The 21,309-nt window shown below is 37.0% G+C and overlaps 1 protein-coding gene across 8 annotated transcripts; it reads left to right on the top strand.

The window, feature by feature from the left end:
* Positions 1-1,850: 1,850 nt before the first annotated feature.
* Positions 1,851-21,228, top strand: Wnk (Wnk kinase). Of its 8 annotated transcripts, none has more exons than XM_011149888.3 (21): positions 1,851-2,089; positions 3,434-3,480; positions 4,243-4,379; positions 5,490-5,754; positions 5,930-6,203; positions 6,286-7,430; positions 7,616-7,788; positions 7,860-8,238; positions 8,351-10,326; positions 10,413-10,641; positions 10,738-10,935; positions 11,270-11,344; positions 12,205-14,588; positions 14,662-15,100; positions 15,215-15,340; positions 15,450-15,815; positions 18,310-18,505; positions 18,919-19,007; positions 19,270-19,334; positions 19,435-19,601; positions 19,693-21,228. In XM_011149888.3, exons 1-21 carry the CDS (start codon positions 1,987-1,989, stop codon positions 20,376-20,378), a joined length of 9,519 nt encoding a protein of 3,172 aa, XP_011148190.1. In that variant the 5' UTR covers positions 1,851-1,986; the 3' UTR covers positions 20,379-21,228. The 8 variants fall into 8 exon arrangements, with proteins under 8 accessions (XP_011148190.1, XP_025152636.1, XP_011148191.1 ...); XM_025296851.1 differs by having other exon boundaries at positions 1,851-1,943; positions 4,243-4,389; XM_011149889.3 differs by lacking the exon at positions 3,434-3,480 and having other exon boundaries at positions 4,243-4,389.
* The last annotated feature ends 81 nt before the right edge of the window (positions 21,229-21,309 follow it).

The following is a 21,309-nucleotide window of genomic DNA, read 5'->3' on the forward strand; positions in this document are numbered from 1 at the left end:
CATGCGTCTTCAGACATGTCAAATCGTTTATTATAGAGAAGATTTTGATATAGCAACATGTATTCGAAAATTTAACATTTAATACTTTTATTTTTTCTGCTCCTCCCCCGGCCCCTATACTCTTTTTAGACTACCGGACATAGTCTGGTATAGAGATGGCAACTGTAGTTGCAGCACGGACATAAACCGCTTGAAAATGGATGTAGCACGGACTTCCTTCACATGCAGATTTTACCAACGAGACCTGAAAGTGGATGTACCATCGTAGTTCCCCTCTTAGGATGGATGCAGATGGCGTCCTTTCCCAGTGTGGAAAGTCGGTGTCGCAGAAAATGCCGTGTAGGCCGCTTTCAGGCTTCTCTCTGTTTCTAGCAGAAGTGACGTCAGATGTTAAGGCCATCACACACAAATGAACTCAGGCTGGCTCCCCATGCGACGTAAAAAGCGTATACGTAAACCGCTTCAGCCAATCAATTGTCTCAGCTGTTATACGCGAATCATAGCTGAGATGAATGACTGGTTGTCGCAAGTTAAGGCCAGAGCACAGACTTCTGCATAATGCATAATACACAACGCATAAGAGAATCAACCAATCAGAGTTCTTCATTTCTGTCCTGAGGTGGGAAATGAAGAAAACGCATAATTGGTTTAAGCCAGCGGCACACGGTGCTTGTTTTCGTGCTGGATTGCTTGCTAAATAAAAATACTGCGTTCTGATTGGTACATTTCCGAAGATGGATGGAAATGCACCAATTAGAACGCAGTATTTCCATCCAGCAAGCAATCCAGCACGAAAACAAGCACCGTGTGCCGCTGGCTTTATTCTCTTATGTGTTATGTATTATGTGTTATGCAGAAGTCTGTGTTCTGGCCCTTAAGCCCGTATCAGACTACGGATTGGGATTGAGTATTGGATTGAAATTTAACCAATCAGGAGTAAGTTTACTATACTTGAGATTATTTTCTCTTTTTCAATTGGTCAAATTTCAATCTAATCTCAATCCCAATCCAATCTCAATCCAATCTCAATCCTCAATCCATAGTCTGATACGGGCTTTACGCGTACGCATTTTACGCATAGACATAGGAATATAGCGCCAGAGCATAGAGTTGCAGGGAGATAACCATTGCGAGACGGTGCGACGAGGTAAACTGTGCCTAAATCTAATCGGTGGTTGTGCCGTGTGTAAGTATTTGATACATACATAGATGTGTATGAAGTTGTGTGTGAGTGTGAAATTATGAAAAAAAAAATGACACATGCATAACCTCTGCAAAATAATATAAATAATAATACAAATGGATTATTAACGCGATTAAGGCTAAATGCTTTGCCATTGAATGAATGTGAAAAGCATAGAAAGTTCAGCTGGAGAGAACAAACCTTTAGGTCCAGTTGCACAAACATTATTTTGATTTTAAGTGAGACTTAAACATGTCTATCTTTATCTTTCTTACTAAATAAATAAAGACAGAGATATATTTAAGTCTCGCTAAAAACCAAAATAATGTTGGTGCAACTGGGCCTTGAGTCACATGGTCTGTTCTTTGTAGCTGCACTGTTGAACTGGTGCAATAAGTTAAAGTGAGACAAATATAGGTTTTCTCACTCTAGTTTATTGCACCAGTTCAGCAGTGCAGCTACAAAGAACAGACCAACAGATTTATGATGTATAGATATAGAAAAATAGAAAAAAATTCTTTCTAGGAATTTGTGAGACTGGAAAGTTAAGCGAAACAAAAAGAACTCATTGACGCTGCAGTTGCACCATCTAGCATCACGCGAATGAAGTTCTACGAGACCTCTCGGGGCTCGTCACTGTGGCTGAATTACGTCGATTATTAGCGCTTTGCGCATAGCACCGTGAGAGTGCGTAGTGTTCAGTGGAAAAAAAATGGTGGTTATTTGGGTGTAGTCGGGGCGAATTTTCTGCAACATAAATGTGAGTACCGGCTGGTTAAGGAATTTACGAGTGCTGTTTGTCGATGCACCGCGAGGCTAGTATGACCAGATCTGTGTCGGAGGTAATGAGAATACAAGAGAGCGGACGGACACTCGTTCTCTCCCGCATGAAAACCCGAGACCGAAGTAGGTACTGTTCGTGCATCTTTCCGCATGACATGTACATCGCGCGGATCTTCGCACAATACTTTATCAGTCAAAAATAACGGCGCGCCGTGTGACGTCTCGTGGACGTCGCGGGATCGGCGTTTCCTCACCTTCCTAGCAAACCGTCTCGCTCACGAAATGTACAAAACGTGTCTCTACGCGATATTTTTGGGATAGATGTCACAGTATCTCGTCGCGGTATCTCACGCTACGGTGTGTGCGTGTTTCGCTAACGTGTGTGCATTTATTTGATTTGATGCGAACGTCTCTGTGTACGATCTCCCTTGGCGCCGTATTATACGCGCTTCTTTCGCGTAACAGCGGTGCATGCTACCGAGCTGGTTGGTGAGATGCATACGTATGCGACGCGTCGCGGATATACACACACTTGCACTACACGACCCACACACCCACATACACACACATACGCACACACATACACGCGCGCGCGCGCGCGCGAGCAAGCACACGTCGCGTTGCTCGGACCCTACTCGCCGTTATATACTGTCATTTTTCAAGCGACGTATCCCACGATGCTTGATAACATCCTGCGGCTTTAACGGCATAAATTTCTTCGTATCTGTTTCGATATGCGTTTACATGTATAATCTTAATCAAACGTCAAAAATGTTTGCATTATTTAAACTATTTTTTTTATTAATGTGTTGATAGTTTGGAAATAGATTGATTTATAGGTAATATTCCTATTTGTTACATCAATTGCTCTCAAATCAGCTCTCTCACTCTTGCTTTTATTACTAAGTGGATAACTTTTATAGCTCACAACTAATACTTGTATGTTTCAATGAGACAGGAAGTAGTTAAAAATATTTCTACATAAATCGCAATATTTATATGCAACTTGTTGGATTTATAACGCAAATATGATATATTTTGTAAGTAAAAAATGTAGATAAATCTCTGCAATTGAGGCACAAGTTAACATATAAGATGTATCGATATATTGTATTAATTTTTTATGGTGCATATTATTTTTATTAGAAAATGACGAATATATCCTAAAAATATTCATCTCTGTAAAGATATTAATACCTTCATTAAACTAAGAGTTACATGTAATTAAAATATTTAGTTCTACTGTTTTTAATTTATAATCATTTTTTTTTATTTTGAGTTGTTTATTGATAAATTAACTGTAATAAAAATCTGGTTCTCTTTTTTTTCCTTTCTGTTTTTTCTTTTTTCCTTTCTTCGAGTTAAAGGAAATTGTTATTGGACTAAAGAGTATACAGGTAGAAATATTAATGTTATACTTTTAATTATCATATTCTATAATTAGATTAAATTATTTTCTGATTTCAGATTCTTTCAGCTCCTTGGATACTAGAAACTTGTTAACTGATTCAGGAGTTAGTATGATGGGATATATAGCCTAATCCCAAAATGTTACATATATAGATACAGATATTTTAAATTTTATAACAAAGACTGCTTCATTAAAAAATAATCTTAATCAGAAAAGTTTTAATTTGATTACCTTGAGAAAAGGTGATAATAGTACGATTCTTATTAACTTTATATTGGAGTAAAGCTGAGAAAGCAAAAGAATGCAGAATAGTTGAAATAATTTTGTGAAGTAGAGTCTTAAATAAAGTTGGTTATGTGCAATGCCGAGATGCTATAATGATAGCAAGACAGTGAGTTCAGTGAATAGCAGTCATAAGCACAGTGACGATATTGTATTAACACAAACACGTGCTTTCTCGATTGGAAGTCAATTGGAGGTAGATGAAGACCCACCACTAGTTGAAAAATCACACAGACGGCTTCGGTGTGACCTAAGTCCTGTTCCGACAAACACGAATTCTAATTTAAACATAAAGCTTCTCAATTTAAAGGTGGGATTCTAAGATATATGTATATATACATATGTGTATGTGTTCTTAATCATATATCTTTATATTATGTTATTGTGACTTCATATTCTAATAGTTGTTTTGAATATTATGCTGCTGTGAACTCTACTGTATTTAAAATAGATTATGTATCATCCAAAATTAAATTTTAGAAACTGTTACCTATCATTCATAATGATCTCTTTGTTTATTTACTTTTACTTATGTGATATACTATGGTACGATTAATATTTCTTTTCAATTCTTCCGTTCTAGAGTGATAAAGGTAATCGTCAGGACCATCAGGTGAGCACTGGATCTGGGGGGTACAGAGAAAGGGAGACCAAAAAGAAAGCAGCTATAGGCAATACAGTGCGTGGAATTCTCTCATCTGGCCACAGCAGGCAGGACAGGTATAATGATGTCTGTATCAAAAATCATGCTTTTTACATTGTCATTTGTTACATCTTATTAATTTATAAAACGTTTTACTGTTTATAAATTTTTTTCTGATTACGATAAATGTTGAATCTTTTAGAATGTTTTATTTCACAAAATTCTATTATTAATTATGCATCTGTGTGATCTTGTTGGTATAGTAGATTCTCGATGATCTTAAAAAAGGGAAAAGGAAAAATAATTCTTTGTTTTTCTCTCTCTCTCTCTCTCTCTCTCTCTCTCTCTTTTCTGTTTTTTTTTTCCTTTTCATAGATATATTATCTTAATATTACCGATAAAATTCAAGTTAGTTTACTGAGAAAATAACAAATTCAAAATCTCAATTAGCAATTAATATTAATACATTATAAGAGTTTTTCATTTACTTTTATATTTATTTTTCTAAAGTCAAGAAGCAATAATATTGATATCAAGTAATATTGAGCAACATTGATATCAATTATCAACAATATCATATTATTTGTATTGAATGTTCAGTTATATAGAAATATAGTTATAAGCTGTGTTCTGATATTCACTGCCAATACCGAAAATATATAGTTTGTGTTGCATGTACTATAGATTTTTAGTATTGGCAGCGAATATCAGAATGCAGCCCTGATCTATAATTAAATTAATTTCATCTTATTCAAATAATCGAGAATGTACTGTATTAAATTATTAATTGTAGTTGTCTATAGTAAGCTTATTGCGCACCAATGCCACGAATAATGCAGATTATTATTAATAATTATGTTTTCTTACGAATAACATTAACTACACAATATAAAAGTATCTCTACATATCTACATATATGTACTTATGCAAACATCATGCTTTTCATTGTTATAAAAATGTTAAAATTCACGGAAAAATCTCATTTATTTTAATATATGCTACTGATCTTTAACGTAATGTTTTAAACTCTGAAGTAAATTTTATATTTTGTTCTTCTAAGATCTAACTAGTACAACAAATCGAGAGAGATCAATATTTGATTTATATATATTTATTTGAATTAAGTAAAATCTATGTATATTTGACGTAATTTCAATATGTAATGCATTATTTGAATCAAATTTCAGGTATGAGACAAACAGGCAACGCTCTTCAGGTGGATCTGGTGGTGGTTTGTCTAGTTTATGTCCTAAGCTGGTGGCCAGTGGCAGCAGTACCCAAAGTGGCATTAGTTTGGCAGTGGGCCACTTAGCCTCTCAGGAAAGTGGAGGACCTTGCACAGTTGTCACAACTCAAAGGATCCACGGCCACGCACATAATCATAAACGCCAAAGAAAGTTATCTATTGTCGCGCAAGCAGGTCCTAGTGCCAACACTACGGGTGATAGAAAGGTTAATTAAATTTTGTCCGTTTGTTTTGAATTGTATTCACTGCCAGCTAATGCTTGATCAAAAGCATTGATACATCATATGTAACTTAACATTTTACATACCTTAAGTTGTTATATAACTGTATATAATATTACATACAATATTGTAATATAAGTGTCTAATATCTTTGTAATAGGTATTATCCAACATAAGTCGCTCCGCTAGCATCTCCAAAAAACAAATTCGAACACAGAGACATGATCAGAGTACTGATTCTTTGTCTGTAACTAGCAACGGTCTTACGACTAGCTCGCCATCTTCCAGAAAGAAAGTACTATCTACTCTGCGCATCTCAGAAAAGTCATCTACGCAAAGTGTGAATTCACCGTCATTAGATCATGAAAATGATCGTAGTTTTAGCGATGCCGAAGAAGCAATCACAGCAACGGAGAATGTATTTGCAATACCAGGTAAGATGTTTATACAATATTAGAGATGAAAAATTAATGTTTACATGGGAAATATATTAATGTTTTATTACGGAATATATAGGATCTAGTTCTACACCTTCTACACCAATTAGTAAAGTAAAACAAACAAAATTCGGCAAGAATGAAGCAAATGTGGAACATAATAGTCTTGCAGAGTGTACCGATTTATCGGAGAACGCTGCCGATGTACAACACGTGATTTTAGCTGAATTTGATAAAAAAACTGCGTCGATAAAACAAGTTGCTACACATAAATCAATTAATCAGGAAGTTATAGCAAATCACAAACAAAAATCATTGTCAGGTTCTATAGTGAATGCAAAATCTATTAATAGTAACGAGCAAAAAATTCCAAAATATAAGAATCCAAATTCTGTGGAGAAAATGATCGAACATCATAGTAACAAAAATATTGAGACAGTTAATTTAGAAAAAAATTTAGACACTACGTCAATAGACATGAATATCACAAGCAGCAACAATAAAGATAAAGAAACAAAAGACAGAAAATCCATGGAATGTGCGGATGGCGGTGATATTGTGGGTAAAGACACCGACACCATAGATGCTACGAAGACTATAAGCAGCGACAAGATAGACGTGGAGAGTAATGCAGAAGTAAGTGAAGAAGTAATTAAAAGTTCAAGATTTGTGACATCAAAGGTGTTAGAAGAGGTAACGGAAACGGAAACCAAGACAGCAGATGTAGAGAAGGTAGAAGAGGAGGAGAGAGTAACGATATACGAAGATGACGATGGTACTAGTATTAGCGATATAGTGGCTGCACAAGCACTTCACGAATCATTAAGTAAATTAGGTAAAGTACCGCCATTAGATACGGAGATGGAAGAAATGCAAAATAAGAATATACGTGACGAAGCGAAGATAGGAGAACATCCTGAAAAGGATATAGTGGCTCAAGAAGAAACGGTAGAAGGCTTTATCGGTCCATTACTCGACGAAAATTTTAAAGTGGATGAAAAATTGTCACAAAAAACTATGGCAATGGAAGAAGTTCAAAATTTATTGATGAAAGTTAAAGTGCAAACTGTCGAAGACGACGACGACGAAGAAAAAGCTATAGGTATTTCACCGGATGGAAGATTCTTAAAATTTGAAGAGGAAATTGGTCGTGGTAGTTTTAAGACCGTTTATCGCGGATTGGATACCCAGACAGGTGTAGCTGTAGCTTGGTGCGAATTGCAGGTAAGTAAGATTTCTGCGTGAAATGCGATACAAAAAATATTTTTCTCTTTAACTGATAAAGATTTAACTTCTTCAACTTGAATAAATTTTCTAAAATTTAACTTTCTTAAGGATTTTCTATTAAAGATAATTTTACTATTAAATCTTTTAATATATATTTTTTTATTTCTCATTTCTTCTCTTAGGAGAAAAAGTTAAATAAGACAGAAAGATTGAGATTTAGAGAGGAAGCAGAAATGTTAAAAGGGTTACAACATCCAAATATTGTAAGGTTTTACGACTATTGGGAGGTTACACTTACGCGTAGAAAATATATTGTACTAGTCACTGAGCTTATGACATCAGGAACATTGAAAACGTGAGTCTCTGTTAATTATAGATATTCATTATCATTGCGACATAATGTATTAATTAGTTGCATTGTAACAGGTATTTGAGAAGATTTAAGAAGATCAATCCCAAAGTGGTAAAATCTTGGTGTCGGCAAATTCTAAAAGGCCTGAGTTTCCTTCACTCTAGATCACCGCCTATTATCCATCGCGATTTAAAGTGTGATAATATTTTTATCACGGGTACGACGGGAAGTGTAAAAATAGGTGATTTAGGTTTGGCGACATTGAAAAATCGCAGTTTTGCAAAGAGTGTTATCGGGACTCCAGAATTTATGGCGCCTGAGATGTACGAAGAACATTATGACGAATCAGTGGATGTTTATGCTTTTGGAATGTGTATGCTCGAAATGGCTACTAGCGAATATCCATATTCCGAATGTACAGGACCAGCACAAATATACAAACGCGTGGTATCGGTAAGTGTTTATATATATATATATATATATATATATTTACTTCAAATTCTTACATTCGTTCTAACTATTTGTAGTAATAATATCTTGAATAATGAATTACATTATTGTATAGGGTGTAAAGCCGCAAAGTTACGACAAGGTTGAAAATCCGGAAGTACGCGATATTATAGAAATGTGCATACGTCTAAAGAAGGAGGAACGGCCACTTGTTAAAGACTTACTCAATCATGAATTTTTCGCAGACGACGTTGGACTAAAACTGGAGATGGTATCGCGAGATTCGGCAGTCGCGGATATCGAACTGTCGCGCGTGGAATTCAGGCTGCGCGTGCTAGATCCTAAAAAACGTAGCAACAAACACAAAGAAAATGAAGCGATACAGTTCGACTTCGATATACAGGCTGATAACGCGGAGGAAGTGGCGTTAGAAATGGCAAAATCCAGCCTTATATTAGAGGAGGACGCTAAAGCAGTGGCTAAAATGTTAAAATCGCAAATTACTACTTTGTTGAGAGAAAGAGAAGAACGTAAAGCTAAAGAGGAAAAAGAACGCTTGGACAGAGAAACCGATGCTACAACTAATACAGCCGAAAACATGCTTCAACAGCAATTGCTACTTCAGCAAATGCAGCTGCAGCAACAGCAGCAGCAGCAGCAACAAATCCAATCTAATATCGGTATACAGATACAAAATCAAGTTCCAATACAATTGCAGCAGACTCAAATACCTCTTCAACAACAGCAACTACAATCAGCTGCTCAGCAAGCTCAACAACACAACTTACAACCGCAACAGGTGCAATTAGTCCAACAACAACCAATAATCCAACAACAAACATCGGTTGTACAACCTCAACAAGCACAGCAGATACAATATCAACAACAAATACAACAACAATATCAGCAGCAACAACAATATCCTCAACACATGTCGCAGAATCTGAGTACAAATTCTCCGCAATGTTCAACACCGCAGAACGTGCAAGCTCAGCCTCAATTTCCTCAAGTGCCGCAACAGCAGATGTCGCAGCAACCAATGCCCCAACAACAAATATCACAGCAATCAATACCTCAACAACAAATACCGCAGCAACCAATGCCGCAACAGCAAATGCCGCAGCAACAAATGCAGCAGCAGCAGCAGCAGCAGCAGCAGCAGCAGCATGTTCATCAACAACCACAGCAGTATATACAATTGAATCAGATGAGCGTTCCGCAGCCTATTCCTCATCAAGTACAGCAACAAATGCAACCTCAAATGCAGATGTTGTCACAACAACAGCATATGCATCAACAGCTTCAACATGCGCAACAGCAGCAATACGCGCAACCTCAAATTCAGCACGTGCAACAAATACATCAGCATTCGATCGGTTCACCACCTGTTCAAAATCAACAATATTATCAGCAAAATCCTACTGGTTCTTCAGGATATGTATCTGCCAATTCTCTATATCAGCAGACCATGCCGCAACAGATCTTTCACACGTATACTACGTCCACAAATCCTTCCGGCCACGTGGAAATCTTATCATCCACACAAACCGCGACGCAGATTTACTCTCACACAAATCTATCTGCAGCTGCAGTCCCCGCGTCATCGCAGTCGTATATTCAGCCGACAGCGCAGGTTCAAGCGTCGATACCATCAGCTATAAATGTCAATAACTCGTCAGCGGTAACTCAAGTGATGCAGAATGTACCGACCTCGACGATTCCTAATATGCAGAGTGCATCTACTTTACTTAGCAATGCCGGACATCAGCCTCAATCTCAGCAAAATATTCTCATGCAAATGCAATATTCGCAAAGTGCAAGTGTCATGCCCAATTCGATCTCGGTGACACCCGTCGCGAACGTTTCGGCACAATCGTCTACCAACCTACAGCAACAACATTTCCTTCCGAGTACGGAACAGTGCCCCACGACTGACAGGTCTTCCTTGATTAAACAAGACACCATGGATTCGATACAATCTCTGCCGCCAGATGCACCAATCACTCTGCAGCAAGATCAAATTATCGCTCCAACTGCTGCAACGAGTGTCACGCAACAGCAGCAACAGCAGCCAGTAGTATCGAACGACGGGTATGATAAAATGGAGGAGAAAGGAAAAACTCAATGTAAAGATTGAAGAATATATATCATATAGTAATTCGATACTTTATTTTCAGAATCACGCCCGAAAATTCCGAAAGTGTCACCACCTCTGAAAGAAGCAGAGTAAAGCGTTCCGGAACAAAGCGTAAGAAGCCAGGTATCAAATTAACAGTCTTGTCTGTCAGTAGTGGCGAAGGGCAATCAATGACCGTCGAGTGTCAGTTAGATACGAGTAAACAAAAGACTGTTACTTTTAAATTTGATCGAGATGATATGGTACCTACGGACATTGCCAATAATTTGGTAAGAATATATTTCGGCACATCGTTTTATCGTTTTCATTTTATTTTATTTTTATTTTATCTATTTTATTTTATATCTATTCGATATTTCCTCTAGGTTGCGGAAAACCTATTACCACAATCTCAGTGTGAGACGTTTGTAGAATTAATCGAAGACATCGTCAAGCAATTACGCTTAGATCCTACACGTACCCTACCTCTAGTAGCGCATGGTCCGCCCGATCAATCCGCCGGTGGAAGTCCAGTTACGAGTCGACGTCCTAGGGATCGTGACCACAGTCTCGATACAGCTAAGGTAAAATTTGTTTAACAATTAATTCGTAAGCAGAGTCTCTCAGTATCAGTTGTCGAAGATGTGGTATACAACATGTATGGTATTTACATCGTATTTCGCAGATTCTGCATATGATGTATATAAATATAGTGACCTGTATGAGTAGTGCCATCATTTTCTCTTCGGGTAGATCCCAATTTGCATTCTCTTCTAAAGACAAACCATGATTCAGGACGGAGTAACTATTAGAGTAGCACTTAGGGACAATTTTCATATCATTTTGTGTGGAATATATATTTTAAACATAGAATCACAAGAACATGCATATAATTGGTGTGTATGGTTTTGGACGCAGCAGGTGAGACATGGCTCGCTAACACGTCAAAGCAGCCACCGATCGTCGTACAAAGTCCACCGTAGGCACCGCTCGGTGAGTTCATCGATCCCACCGTCCTTTCTCCTGTTTCTCCTATACTTCAGAATCATATCAATCGTGGACGTTTCCGCATCTCATCTTGTTGGGCAATGACCTATGCTCAGTTTTGTGGACATTAGGCCATTTATATAATTTTGTCTTGTTATAGGGCTATTATGATATTTGTGCGAGCATACATGCGTACGCGCACGCACACGCACGTACACACAATATCTATACACGATACGTAAGATATTATGACACATTATATATATATATATATATATATATATATAAATGTCATAATATATTTTTCTACACGCTTTCTTTTACAGATCATCTTACACCACTGTATAATGTATACCACAACATGATATACATGTATATACTCGAAAAAACCATTTGTGTGCTATATTTGTTGAATGTATTGATTTAGATGCCGAATTTCTATTCATTTTCGTTATTTTATGGAATTATATTATTTCATGTGAAATTTTTTATTTTTTATTCTTGTAGTAAAGTATTTGTTTTTTACGTTATCATATTTTATTATATAAAAACATATTTTGCATCAGAAATTTTACAATATTACTCAACATTAAAATTTTAGCAGGATTTCCATGCGTATATAAATATAAAAAATACTGGTATTGAAACATTCTTTTTTGTATAAAATTGCTTCTTGATAGAAAAGACTACCGAATGATCTTTTATAAGACCAATGTGTATTAAATGTTTGCGAAACTCCTTATGAATGCAGAATTTCGAAAATTGTGATGCAGAATTGTTAACACTTTCATTATAGACTACTGTTTTTATATCTTTCACCAATCACTACTAAAAAGATAAAATAACAAATATATTATCTATTTCAGAGAGACGAAACTTCAAATACTTCTACCCCGACGAAATTGTTGCCGATCGACCAAATTATTTCTCATATCGCTAGTACTAGTTTGGAGAAGCAACAAGTCGCACAAACAACCGATAGTCAAGCAGGCGCCGAGAATACATCAGCAGAAGCTTCCAGGAGATCATCTACATCTACACAAAATACCGATACTTTAACCCCTACGAATATACCAAGTGATCCAACGGACAATCAAGAAAGCGTCGTTTCCGCAACGTCCGCAGAAACAATAATGGAAACTCACCATAATATTCAAGACGACGCAAATAACTCAACTTTAAAGTCTTATCAAATGTCCACTGCACATGTTCAAACTCAAATACAGAATACGACAATGAATGCAAGTCACACAAATGAAACATCGAAAGAATCTCAAGAACTAGACGTAGTGGACATAAAGGAATACGAGACGGCGGTGAAGGAAACGAGTACGTCCGACGTAACTGTAGAAATATCTAGCTTGACAGTACCGACACCGGTGCGCAAAGTTTCTCGCTTTTTAGTCAGTCCTGTGGCTGAACAGAAGAATATCACGACGGAGGAGGAATCTTTCACCACCAATGAAAACACAGACCGTGCGAACATTACGACGTCGCAATTGATGCCTCAATCAGTTGGAAGCGTCGCAAGCGCAGAACCCGTACTAAAAAGTGAAGATCATGTAGAAGTGAGTGTTATAGAGGCTCAAGCTATAGCATTACAAGAAAAAGCATTACAAGAAAAAAGTAACAACGTCGAGACAGCACAAGGAGTTCAAGGAATTCAGTTCAACACCGTGGAACAGACAGACAGTAGTCAACAAGTATTGCAGAAAGGACAGCAATCGATTGGACTGCAAAATATCATTCAAGTGCAGACTTTACAACAAGTAACCGGGCATATACAACAAACTACGACTATCGGACAGTCAAAGCAACACACTATAATCGTCCAAGGATCTACGATCACCTCGCAACAAACGTCCCAGCAGATGCCTCAAACTAGCGTACAGAACTTTGTACCAGTAAACACGCAAAAGGAACTGCAATCTCAATCGCTTCACACCACGAGCGGAATAGTTCAACAGGCGCAGTATCAAAACCAGACGATAGTGCAACCTGGCTTGGTTATACAACAGCAACAACAGCAGCAGATCCCCATTCAGCAGAATGTGATGCAACCTCATATACAAACAGAACACCAGCATCAGAGCCAACAGATGCAAACTCAACGTCCACCGACAGTGCAACAATTTGTACCGCAACAAGTACAACCGCAAGCACAACAATATGTAATGCTATCGGGACCTATGCAACCGATACAACCGGCGAATCTAGACGACCGAAGTCGTAGGTTACCAAGTCTGTCTACCAACGTGTCGATAGATTCTCAAATTTCGGAAGTGTCTGGTATATCCGAAGAGAAAAGGCAAACCTTGATTGCTACCAATACACCAATAGCGCATACACAACACGTACAACAGGTAATCTCACAAGATATGCCGAGTACAATGCCGTTGGCCCAGGGTACTGTGGAAACTGCTCAACAGCTACAGACTGTACTGACTCATTCAAATGTGCAGCACGTTCCCGGGACTCTAGTGCTACCTGTGTCTCAAGTATCTCTTCCTGTACATCCAGTCGTTGCTGCAGACGTCTCCACACCGAAGATCATAACAAAGACGAAGGAAGTATCTTCGACACTTCCGGATCTCGCGCAAAATTTAGCGAACATACTGTCGAATCCGAAATCAAAATCTGCTACGCCTCATCCGCTAACCAGCCACGAGCAACCAACCGTAGTGTCTAACGTCACCGCTCCTACGCTAGTTGAACACAAACCTGTACAATCCGAACAATATTTTCAACCTATACAACCGGAAGCGAACCAGTTACAGGTCCAACCGTCCATTCATAATTATCAAGGACAAGTCATGCAACAAATATATCAGGGACAACAGAATTTTCAGCAAGCCTTTCAAGGCCAACAGTTGCTTCACCAAGGCCAAACACAACCAATACCGCAATCAGTTCCGTTAACGATTTCTCAACAGATCGATGCGCAATCGCAGATGGTGCAGTCTCTTCAAAGTGTATCGAGTCAAATGTCGGCTCAAGGAAAGTGGATCGTTTCGTCTAATCAAACTCCTTTGCAGCAACCGATGCGGCATGTGCAACCAAGTCAGTTGCAATCGCTGCAGAATCAACCGCAGTTGCAACAAATTCCAGTACAACCGCAAACTATACAAGAGCAGCAACATAGCGAATCATCGATCGTATCAGATCAGTCACACTTACATTTGAAGCTTCCGGAACAACATTCGATGAAACCTTTAGAAGCTGAGACTTCAGAATCTTTGAATTCAAATTGGTAAAGAAAAAAAAACGTACTTAATGACGTATCAAAAATCACAAAATTTGCATTAAGTTCCAATTCGTTTCAGCATACGCCGTACTAGCTCCGACTGCCAATTGCTTATGTCCGAAAATGAAAATTCTAGTCACGACGTAACCCCTGAGCATACTTTCGTTGAATCAATCGATTCTGCAGTGCTTGTACAGCAACAATTGCCTCAACAACAATTGCAACAGCAACAACATCGTAAACTCAGTCAACAGAATTCGCTGGACAAAGTGTCGGATATAAGCAGTATCAGTAGCATTGGGAGTGGTACGGGACCTCAAACTATAGCTGACTTGCATCAGAAACTTGTACAATTGACTAGTCAACCATCAGAGTCACTGAATGTTGGTACACCTCCTATAAGCTATCCCGCCACACCACATAATCACCAAATAGTAGGAGGATACGATGCATATATGCATTCTTTACAACAGAAACTGGGTAATATTGGTATGCCAGTTTCGTGCACGAATGCTACTGTAAGTACACAGTGTTTCTTGCAATTATTTAAAAAAACATTTTATATTCATTTAAAAAACATACCATTCGTAATAAATAATATACGTTTATCTGAACATACCAATTGTTTCCAGTGCCCGTTATCTCCTCAAACAACGATACATTCCTCTACTGTCCTCACCGACACGCAAGTTGATGCGACTGTCGAAGGCTCTGTTGTAACTCAGGAGAATTCTAGCACACTCACGCTTTCTCAAAATGTTTGTTTTTTTTGTTTCTTTCTTACTTCTTTTTTTTTCCAAGAAATATTCTACGCACGATCGTTGATTCTCGCTATATCACGAGTATTTACATGAAACCCGTTTTCAGAATACGGAATATCCCCTCGACAGTCCAACACCGGGAGTTCCAGCAGGACCTGAAAATATGAGTCCCAGCAAAGAGAATGTAAAAATACGAACTCAAAGACCGGGATCCCGTTTGCAGGAATTGGAGCAAGAGTTAGCCAAGATTCATCATAGAGGATCGATTTTTACGACGATCCCCACGCAGCCATTAACACCGCCTATAACTGTGATCAATTCCGTACATATGCAACAGCCTGTACAAACTTTATTAACGACTGCTCCACCAATATCAACAGTACCTATAGCTACTGTTACTCCTAGCATCGTAACACCGCGATCCGATACTAACACGCCAGTTCAACCGGAACTCCAAGACAACACTAATGAGGTAATATTTTGACATTATTTTATAACATATGTTTTATTTTATTTTATTAATACATTGATTAGAAATCTTATGTTTGGTAAATCGGGCCTTAAGATAATGCTGAAGTGAATAATGAATTCGATAACGTAGAGGCGATCAAAATGTCGTGTCAGATAAGTGTTGACACAATTATGTCATGGTTTTTTCGTATTTCTCGTACATATAGATTTCATGCAAATCTGTACTACTTTGTTTCATTATATTTAGCAGAAAATATAATCACATACATATATAGAAATCTTTCTCTTAACTTTTTGTATATTTTTAAATTTCTCAGTCTGATCGTAAAAATACAACAATGTTCTTTGAAATTTTCTTATGTAAAGTAAACACACTTTCTGTGTGTACAAAAACTGCAAAACTTTCAGGATTTCTTTTCTGATTTTTAATATCAGGCAAATATTTACGCTAAACGATAGTTTAAGATATCAATCCCGAATTTTTTTCATTTTCGTTACATATTGAGCAACACTCTAATCCATGTTAATTTATATGTTAATGCTAATGTTAATTTGTACTTTCACTACATAAAACCTTTTATAATATTTGGTCTGTTTTTTATCGCTGTGCTCTTTGCATTATATTCTAGTTGTACTAGTTTTTTTTTTTTTTTTTTTTTTTTTTTTCCTTTTCTATCAAGTCTCGATTATATATTCTTTTTAAGTTCCGAAAACGTACATTAATATAGCGATAAGGTATAGATCTTATGTACAATCAATATGATGTAAACTTGATAAGAAGAAGACAATAATTTGCCGATAAAATTTTTAAATATGGCATCCTTTTGAAATCAGACTACGGAGTATTTCGTCTTTTTAGACTACGGAGTATTTCATAGTCATGTTCTAACAAATCAATAGATTTGAAAAGGTATCGTTTACTATGTTGTTAAAACTATAATTTTACAATTTATAACGAAAGAATCGTAAAACATTTAGTGATTTGTTGAAAAAAATATACTCACCGCAAAAAATATACCGCAAAAAAAAACAGGCTACTAAATTTTAGCACAGTTTTTTAACATCTTTCAATAACGATAATTCAGACAAACATCATCATATTGAGATGAAATAAAACTCAAATTAAAGCTTGGACATTTGCTGTCAACAATTAAAAACCTAAAAGTGAATTATAATAAATATTTTACAAAATGGCGGATGTTAAAAATAGACTTTGATTAATAGGAAAAAAATTTATTTTTTAACTGTTGCACTGCTCAGGGGAATCGGTTCTCTGGTACAAAAATGTATGAGGTTTAAAGCTCATTTATTTCCTAACTAATCCATATTTTAATCATTTTTCTACGACCTTTTTTCATAAAGTTATGCCGTTTTGAAGAAAATGTTATGAGTCCGGATATGAATCCTATCGAGCATTTATGGGCAGCATGCTGAAACGAAGAGTAAGAAAATATAATACTCAAACGTTATCAGCACTTTGTAACGCATTGTAAGAAGAATGGAATAATATAAAACAAGAAGAAATTAAAAATTTGATTTACAGTATGCCCCAACGAATAGAAGAATTAGTTTTTGAACTTCCGCGGCCATTGATATATATAATCAGGATGTGTTTCTTCCGGATGGATACCGCGTCGTAATTCAGCTTTGTGTCGACGTTTCGCAAACATTGCGGCTTACCTCATCAGGGCTAGGAGCTCCGATCATCGGATGTTTGCGGAACGTCGACACAAAGCTGAATTACGACGTGGTATTCATCCGGAAGAAACATACCCCGAACAGAAGAATTGTTAAATACGAGAGGAAGCAATACGCACTATTAAACTTAAACACATACGCACGCACGTACGTACACACAGGATCAGATTCCTGCCATGTCCATTGTTGATCTTGGGTAACATTAAGAGCAGGACACACACATACATATGTATACGCACGCATTCACACGAGATTTAAATCCGATCATCTACCACCACGTGGAACATCTTGATCGAGTTACACGTTAATTTCCTTTTTGAAACAGTTTTCCACGATAATTTTTATTCTGAACCGCAGAGTTTACAAGAAAGGGTTGTCCATTTTTGTTTTTAATGGCATAACTTTATTAAAAAAATTCGTAGAAAATTGATTAAAATATGGATTTATTAGGAAATAAATGAGTAACAGTTTAAAGGCACATTTTTTCCCCATTAATCGAAGTTTATCTTCAACATCCGCCATTTTGTAAAGCATTTATTATAATTCACTTTTAGGTTTTTGGTTGGTAACAAGAAATGTCTAAGCTTTAATTTGAACTTTGTTTCATCTCAATACGATAATTTTTGGCTGAATTATCGCTATTGAAAGATGTTACAAAACTGTGCTAAAATTTAGTGGCCCGTTTCTTTTGCAAGTGAATATATATAATCTCTGAGGGTAAGTTGAGTAAAGAGAGTTAAGTGTTACACGCAATGTTAAAATTAATTAATATTAAAATATCGGTTTTATGTTGGTAGAAGGCAAATCCTACACAACCTACTAGAAAAATATCCAGATTTGTGGTTTCCAAAGTTGCCGGCCCGCCTGCTCATAACAATGCTACTGTCAATCAACAGCAACCTACTGATATTGCGAGAAGTCTTCCGCAACAGGCAGAAGAATTAAAAATCTCAGAACGGCAAAATATTCCTTCTCATACAGATGATCTGCATGGTAAGAGATTTATCATAATTTAGTTGAGCGAAAATTAGTCGGAAACCCATTAAATTAATAAATGTAAAAATATATTTATATACAGGGTGTCTCATTTTAAATGCCGCGGGCAAATATCTCGAAAAATCTAAAAGATATGGAAAAATGTTTCAGACAAAAGTTGTTCAAATTGGTAGAAAAAAATGATATAATAAAAAATTGGGGTATCTATTTAAGAAAATGATCAGTGAATATATCATAGTGGCACCATCTATAAACAAAATAATATCGCTATCTTGTATGTCCCTCCTCAAACCAATTTTTTCTGAAACGTTTCTCCGTATCTTTTATATTTTTCGAAATATTGGCCTACAGCATTTAAAATGAAACATCCTATATATGATAATATGTATGCATTGTTATATCAATTGTAGGTGTACCTGTACAAGTACTTCATAGCCGAGAGAATTCTGTTCCACCAATTGTACAGACAACTCATAGTACTAATATTCTAAATATTGAAGTAAGTTTCGTAACTTTATAATTATTGTAATAAATTCTGATAGACTAACGTATGTATACGTTATGTCACAAAAGATTATAACCAATGTGATTGTAGTAATTTAATAATTATTATTTTGAGCTTAATCAACTATTACGATTTTAATCGCAATAATTATATTATAATTATAGTAATTAGATACAATTTTAATTTTAGTGTTATAATTTAATAAAAGATTATATATAACTTCAATAATTACCTGTATAATTTTATTTTATTGCAGCCTGAAAAAGAAGAAAGATTCGTAGCTCTTACACCAAGTGAAGAATACCAGTTGCTTATAAAAAGGTGAAGATAAATACAATATAACGTAAAGAATTATATTATCGAATATTTTGCTTTTAATAACATAAAGTAATACATTTCTATTGTATTTTGTCACTTATAGGCAAACTTTGGAGTTAGAGACACTGCAGAGAAGGCACAGAGAAGAATTGGAACGTTTTCAACAGCATCAGCTGCAATTGCTTATTCAGCAGCAGCAGCAAGCAAGCGCGCTTCATCAACATCAGCATCATCCATTGCTTTATCATACTGTTGCGACAAACATTTCTGGTTAGTAATATAAATTAACCGTCCTATTTACATACGTATATTAATAACGTTGAATTATTTATATTTGAACATATTTCTGTTAACTTTACAGGATCCAGAATTCCAGGTGCGGAGGACTATTTAATGATCAGCACAGCACCGCAGACTCCATTGCAAAAAGGACCAAACAACAACTATCCGGACACGGACGAAACCCTACGGTTGGCTATGCAGAAGTTGAAGCAAACGCCGCTGCAGCTCCAGCCGCAGCAGGCATCAGCTGGAATACCACATGCTTACGTTATTCCGATTCCAGTAGTACCTTCTGAAAATATGCAAAGTATAGTTTCCCAGCAGAGTAATAACTGCTCGAATGATATAACCGAGGGCATTGACACGACACACAGCCCAGCAGTTAATAATTCGACGACGCAGTACCAATTTGCCCCTATATTGTCTGAGGGAACAAATGTATCGTCAGCGATAGGAGCATTACCTGCGCCGTTACCAATCGCCAACTCGACGAACGCCTACATCCAGTATCATGAGGGTCAGCAGTTGTCGAATTTTCAGACTTTTAGCTGCACCCCCCACGGCGGCTTCTTTTTGCCAGCTGGATATCGGTTGATATATGCACCGTCCACTGGGACGACTCAATCTCAGCCGGCGACGCCCGCCGCTACATCTCATGTAACAAATTCACGCGACGACACGCCTCCGACGGAGCCGACGCCGCCGGTGTCGCATCACTCCGCTCCAGCCGAGAGCTTAACAGCATCTTCACATACGGATCAATAACGCAGCATTCGACTCGCACGGTTTTATATTTTCCATTCAATCTGTGCTCATTCTTAGTTTAACGATTTGGTATCGCGTCTGTCGGGGTGGAGCTGTGCATTACGAATGTAAGCCGATATAATTTACTATAAAATGCACATTCCTCGTTACCCCACGCCCATCGTTAAACATTCTCGTGGAGATGCGCGAATTGAAAAAGAAAAGAAAAGCATGAGTAGAAGAAGTATATGTTTTTCAATGTACGACATACTTGCATATATAAACGAAATATCAAGATATTCTCGCTATTCTGGGCGTGTGCATGATATTACTCGGATATGTGCCTCGCAGCGGAAATTATGGCGAAATTAATCGGGGAATATATTGCAAAAAGAGAGCAAAGGGAAATATATATAAAGTTTTCCGAATATAACGCAGGAACTTGAGATAGAGGCCTTTACATGTACTGTGCTTCGATGCGTTAAAGACAAAAAAAGAAAAAAAGTTAAAAAAGAAAAATTTCCTTCGCTAAGACCTTTAGAGGATTCTATTATTGTCCGATTCTTTGGTAGCACAGCTCACATTAGTACAGGCCTCCGCTAGTCTTACGATCGAAATGGCACGGCCATTCTGCTCGATATATATGTATAACTGTTACTGTATATGCTGGATGCGCGTCAGAAATAAGTGGATAGAGACTCAAGTGAGAAAGACTATGATAGGAATGGGATAAAAAAGTTGGAAAAGGAAAAAACAAGAGAGTGTGTGCATGTATGTGTGTACGTACGTGCGCGATCACGCGCATTTGTATGTGTGCTTATGATTGTATGGATGTATGCGTGTATCTCGGAGGCAAGTAGGCAGAAAGAAATATAATTAATATAGTCACTGTTATGCTTTAATGTATTTCTAGCAATTTTGCCTATTTCAATTAAAAAAAAAGAAGTCATGT

Source organism: Harpegnathos saltator, unplaced genomic scaffold, assembly GCF_003227715.2.
Source record: "Harpegnathos saltator strain DR-91 unplaced genomic scaffold, Hsal_v8.6 scaffold160, whole genome shotgun sequence".
Classification (NCBI taxonomy): Eukaryota; Metazoa; Arthropoda; class Insecta; order Hymenoptera; family Formicidae; genus Harpegnathos; species Harpegnathos saltator.

Bases quoted from the DNA above. Each gene is read 5' to 3' on its own strand.
- Wnk (XM_011149886.3), top strand. From the start codon at position 3,739: ATGCCGAGATGCTATAATGATAGCAAGACAGTGAGTTCAGTGAATAGC. The intron at 5,755-5,929 runs GTTAATTAAATT...TCTTTGTAATAG, and splicing joins ACACTACGGGTGATAGAAAG to GTATTATCCAACATAAGTCG. The intron at 10,642-10,737 runs GTAAGAATATAT...TATTTCCTCTAG, and splicing joins CGGACATTGCCAATAATTTG to GTTGCGGAAAACCTATTACC.